Raw genomic sequence first — 5773 nt, 5'->3', positions numbered from 1 at the left:
TGCTTTTCTTCAATTGATGCTACGCCTAGCCGATCATGTATATCATCGTCCGAACTCATTCCATTCTTGTATGACCACAAATTCAATGCAACACAGGCATGTCGTCTTTGTAGTTTATGGTCTGATGCAAACCTGATCCTTGCTCCTTCTAGGGTGGTTAGTTTGATGGATCTGCCAGCGCAATCTATAACTCCGTGATGTCTATAACTTCCGCATCCGGACTCCGAACTGGGTGAATCTTTTTTGTTGGAAAGCTTATCTTGTGGACTTCCAAGCCCAATTGGATTCACCTTCAAATTCGTTACCGCAACAAACTGTGCAACGCTGTTGCTGAATCCGAGTCAAAAGGTGCTGTGTCACCTACACTTGGGCCCATGGGCCTTGTACGACCTAGGGTTGGGTTTTGGCTGCCTTGGGACGTGCGTCCATCCCCTTGACTGCCACCCCTTTGTCCTACATAGCGTTTTCTTTGGGTTCTGTTTAGTTAAAAGTTAGGCATCGCTGCAACTTCGTGTACTTCGTTTATGTCCAACGACGACACCAAGACCACTTACGGAACCTGTTAGAGTACGTAATGGGCCTAATGGGCCTGGGCTGGCGGTATAGCCCGTTAGTCTTAGGGTTAATTAGAGATAAGGGTCGTTTGCTTAGGGGTCAAGTAAACCTCTCTATATAAGGGGAGGAGATGTATCAATCTAATCAAGCAAGAATTAAGGAAATCCCTTCCCTCTTGCCCGGCCGTGGGCAAAAAGGCCCCCGGCCGGCCCTCTCGCGCCCTCCTTCCAGCAGCCACATAACAATCTGGTATCAGCTTTCCCGGATTCGATCATGTCCAGCCCTCCACCGAGTTCTTCCCACCCGCCGCCGCCACCAGCGTCTTCCTCGGCGCTGCTGCCCCACATAGCAGGCGCGCCGGCATTGGGCTTGCTGGCGTCCTTAGGGGCGATTGTGCCCTCTGCCCCAGCGCCGTCCGCCCTCGTCCTCACCCCGGAGCAGACGACAGCCGCAATCCTGGAATTACGGCAGGCCGTGGCGGGCATCAGGGCCTTCCTCGTTGGGCCCTATGTGGCCCAACAGCCTCCTCCGCCGCCACACCAACAGCAGCTACCCCTGCCACCACCGCCCTCGGACGCGCCCACGGCGCCGGTCATCTTGGACCATATAGGATGCCCTACGACGGGACTGTGATGACCTTGTTCCCATCAGCGCCGCCGCTGTCCCAGGGCGCCCCCATCCAACAGATCAAGTTCTCGCCGTCGCTGTCACCGCTTCCGGCTTGGATCGCTACCCGCCACGTGTCGGCGGCGGTGAGGCTGCAGGTTGCTGCGCGCGGCCTCCTAGCGCGTCGGCGTGTGCGGGAGATGCGTGGTCTGCAGCTGCCGCTTCTCCCAGTTGTGCTTCGCTGCGCAAAGGACCTCGATCTCGTTCGCTGCGTTGGGGATCTTGGGCATGCTGTTTACCCCACGGACAGCGACCTCAAAGTCTGTGACATCGGCGGTTGGGGGGGCGCAACCCTCCTCGCCATTCTCCATCGAAAGCCCTCCACTCTTCTTTGTGCGCTGCAGACCAACAGCCGTCCGGCGGGGAGAAGGCATGGTGTCACCGACAGGAGCGCACCGCGTAGCACCACTGCATTCCGCCGCCGGCCGCCGCGAGGGCGCCTTTGCTGGTCGCTCTTGCGACCACTTCCAGGTGGCCATACACATGCACTCCTTTTGTCCAGATGGTGTCCATGGGATCCAGGTGGCTGTACACGTGCACGTCCGACGTGCGGATGGTGTCCACTTTATGTTCAGGGGTCCAAAATAAAGCGTCCCAGTCCATTTCAGGTTGAGAGTAATAAAACAAGCCGAGATGTAAAAGGCTTGTTTTTAGGTGTTAGGTTTGTGTTGCGTCGAGTCATGGTTATAAGTTGGTTAGGTTGCAGCTCGAGGACAAGCTGCATGTCCAGGTGGGGTGTAGTGTTAGAGTACGTAATGGGCCTAATAGGCCTAGGCTGGCGGTATAGCCCGTTAGTCTTAGGGTTAATTAGAGATAAGGGTCGCTTGCTTAGGGGTCAAGTAAACCTCTCTATATAAGGGGAGGAGATGTATCGTTCTAATCAAGCAAGAATTAAGAAGGAAATCCCTTCCCTCTTGCCCGGCCGTGGGCAAAAAGGCCCCCGGGCGGCCCTCTCGCGCCCTCCTTCCAGCAGCCACATAACAGAACCCCCACCTATATCTGTATTTCATCTATATAATCGCAATATTCAGATTGCTTATTATCATAGTTTTTGTTTGTTCTTTGATTGCTTGCAGGGACTTGACCTTTGTGGTCGCTTCCCGCATCGTCACACCTAATCATCTTCCTTTGCATTGGCATCATATCTTGATCAAATATAGAGGAAATAGCAATAGTTTTGGTTGTATCCATGGTAGCGATGTCCTTATCCGTCAGCCATACTATAGCTATATCCCTGGGAACATCTCCACACCTTCCATCCTTTTCAATGTCTCTTTGATATCAGATTCTTGGATCCTCCGCACAAAGCGCGTATTGGTGTCATCAAACGATTCGTCCAATTGGGGGGCATACGCACTAATTACGTTTAAGACCATATCACCAAAGCCAAGCTTAACTAAGATGATCCTATCCCCTTTCCTTCTTACATCCACGACACCATTCTTGAGGCTCTTATAAATGTACCAGAGCTTGATGCCAATATTGTCACCTCCTTCACCTTCTAACCTTCTGTTTAGTCTCTTGAACGCATAAGATATTTACACGCCTCCTAATTGCCGTATCAACTAAAACTCTGAACTTACCTGTAAGTGACCCTACGTTCCAACTAGCGAAACTCATCCTAGTTGGCTCGACTAGCTTCCTTAACCCTCGCACCCATCGAGTCAGATGTGAAGACGCTTGCTCATTTTTCACAACACTCGAGCGCCGATGTAGCGCACCACTAAGGATGTGATGACCTGATCCTTGCTCACTTGACACCGTGTTCAGATCACGACACGGCCCTTGCCTTTTTAACACCATACCTGGGTTCTGATATGGCGCGTTGCTAAGAGGGCCCAACAGGTTTCATCTCCATTTGAGTGGCCAATGTTTTACATTGGCTTGCCAAGCCTATCCTGGCCCTCCTCCTTTACTGGGCTTGGGACCTGCTATGCTGAGACAACATAGATGGGGTTATATGCTCACCTCAAAAAAAAAGGGGGTTATATGCTTTCTTGAGAAAGTGTAAAAATAATTGATGCAATATGTGGTCTCATTTGGGTGGTGGAATGGGTTTTCTTGGGGTTGTCATGAACTCAAAGTGCAAATTGAGACACCTACTGCATCATCATGCTACCAGCAAGGTAAATTTGGATCAGTTAACTCTTGTTATTAATAGATAATAGATGTAGTATCAGTTTTTTTTTCCGGGTAGATGTAGTACTATCAGGTTGGGAATTGCCTTTATTGAGTCTTAGTTATGGTGAGCAGAGCAGGGCTGTCTCAAGTTTAGATCAGCTACACATTACAAGTTTATAAAAGTATTGTATCCAATATCATTATTGCCATGCTTCTTGACAGTGGGGTGGTGCCTTTCTTTTTTCTTTGTGCAAGTCTGGTGCTCCATGATTTTTTGTGTAGCGTAGCCTTAGCTCACTAATCTCACCCCACAGTTTCACCCATAAGGCCGTAACTGTTGCACCTGTACTCAACCACCACTATTTGCAACCTGTCATACATACTCCCTCCGTTCCAAAATAGATGACTCAACTTTATACTAAAGTTAATACAAAGTTGAGTCATCTATTTTGGAACGGAGGGAGTACAATGCAATATCTTTCTGTTTTCTTACTTTTTATTTTTATTTTTATTTATTATCAGGATGTCGTCAATGCAGTGGACGCTGATCATGTTTTAAATAAAGTAAAGGCCCTGGGAGACATTTCAAATGCCATGATCATGCTAGTGAAGTACACATCCACACATGGTCCAGATCCCAGGATGTTCGTGGAGAAATTAATGGAGCAGGAGAAGCTGTTATTCGAACTGCGATTAGATTGCATAAATGCAATGATAAGAGGCTGTAGTACTTCTTCATTGGCAACTTGAGCACCCGGCAGAACTTGAAACTCTTACCTGCTGCATTTATTGATGTGCCTCCCTCCGTACGTCTAGATCTAGATGCATCCATTTGATCCATCAGAAAATTGCCATGTTTGTCAACATCGCCTTAACTAAAGTTGCCATGAAAAGAGTTCGGATTAGCATGCTTAAATTCTGAACGTTCGGGACTTATTGAGGTCTTTTTTTTTTACTTGTGTGATTGTTATTTAGAAAATATGTACCTTTTTTGTGGGAAAAATACGTACCATTTGTAAGAAGCTAAAAATGCTTCCCGCAAATAAAGAAAAAAAGAATCCAGTAATGCACTCCTTGGTGGAGAGGAGATTGGCAGCCCGCCTGTAGGACTGTAGAAAACATGGCCAGTTTCCGCTCCGATCCGGGTGAGGCATTTCCACGAGCACGTCACGGCCGCGCCACCCCACCGCTGCCATGTTGTAAGGCAGGCGGCAGAACTGGTTCGAGCAAACACGCGTGGGCTGCCTTCGTGTTTGCTTGCTGAAGTTGCCTGTGATCAGTTTTGCCGTTCTCTTTCTCTTTCTCTACCGTGTTTTGATGGCGCCCGAGTGATGCAAGAATCATCACCGTTCTCTTTCTCTGCCGTAAGCACGCTCGTGCACTGTTGTTCAACCATGCTAATTTTCAGTCTATAGAGGAAAACCCTTCTGTGTTTCATTGTTTCCCTACTTATTGCAATTCGTTCCGATAAAGCGAGGCCTCCGTCACGCAATCACTGACGCAAAAGCCAAGCGAATTTCTAGTTATGCATTGGTGGATCAATGAAAAGACTCGATGCAGGGACGAGGATTTAGAGCTCTCGGGTGCTCCGCACCCCTATACGTACAATACCAGGAGAAGAAATACCGAGAAATTTGAAAAAAAAAATCTGGGATTTTGGGATATCAAACGTGGGTTCCCGATGTACTCCCGTCTGAAATTTGGTGAAAAAATACCAGGAAACGTATTCGCGGCAAAAAAGACAAAAATTTCCTACGTATAGCAAAACACTGTTTGGGTACATTTTTTTCCAGGCAGTAATTCCTTCGCCACGGATACGTTTTTTGGTATTTTTTCACGAAATCACAAGGAAGTAGATTGAGAAACCAGGTCTGACATCCCGAAATTTTAGATTTTTTTTTTGATATTCTGGGAATTTTTTACGAATAGTTTCTGTATAGGGGTGCGGAGCACCCGAGAGCTCCTGTGTATTTTCCCTCGATGCAGCCTCTTTTGTGGAGGAAGGAGTTGGAGTTACGTGAGCAATTATTAGAGATGAACGGGGTATCTTCCTTGTAGCTCAATGTAGGCTTATCCCCTATACAGCGGACGCAATTACATCAGAGGCCATGACGATGAGAGACGGACTGAACTTGACAGATAGCCTAGGGTTCCAGCGGGTTGAAGCGGAATCCGACTCTCTAACGGTGATCAACTGCTGATCCAGTCAGAGTACTTGGTGGGAGCGGCGACAACGATATTTCCGGATTGTGTGGACATCTCTACCTTGATCGGGAAGGTCAAATTTAAGCATTGTTTCCGATCAGCAAATCCAGCGGGCCATGTGCTAGCTAGTTTTAGTTATTGTAATAAAGTTTCTTCTAATTGAACCGACAAGCCTCTACATTGTCTGGTGAGCAAGGTCGAAGACAATGTATCTTTTTTGATTAAT

At 48.0% G+C, this 5773-nt stretch overlaps 1 protein-coding gene across 2 annotated transcripts in view; it reads left to right on the top strand.

The window, feature by feature from the left end:
- Positions 1-4151, top strand: part of LOC123163067 (uncharacterized) — a 7406-nt gene extending 3255 nt beyond the window's left edge. The window contains exon 10 of one of the 2 annotated variants that reach the window (XM_044580826.1): positions 3865-4151. In XM_044580826.1, the coding sequence (XP_044436761.1) occupies positions 3865-4092 (228 nt within the window). In that variant the 3' untranslated portion in view covers positions 4093-4151. The remainder of the gene's footprint in view (positions 1-3864) is intronic. The other variant, XM_044580827.1, reaches the window with a different exon arrangement.
- The last annotated feature ends 1622 nt before the right edge of the window (positions 4152-5773 follow it).

This window comes from Triticum aestivum, chromosome 7B (assembly GCF_018294505.1).
Source record: "Triticum aestivum cultivar Chinese Spring chromosome 7B, IWGSC CS RefSeq v2.1, whole genome shotgun sequence".
NCBI classification, from domain to species: Eukaryota; Viridiplantae; Streptophyta; class Magnoliopsida; order Poales; family Poaceae; genus Triticum; species Triticum aestivum.
The sequence above is the reverse complement of the archived record's forward strand: the minus strand, read 5'-3'. Positions and strand labels throughout refer to the sequence as shown.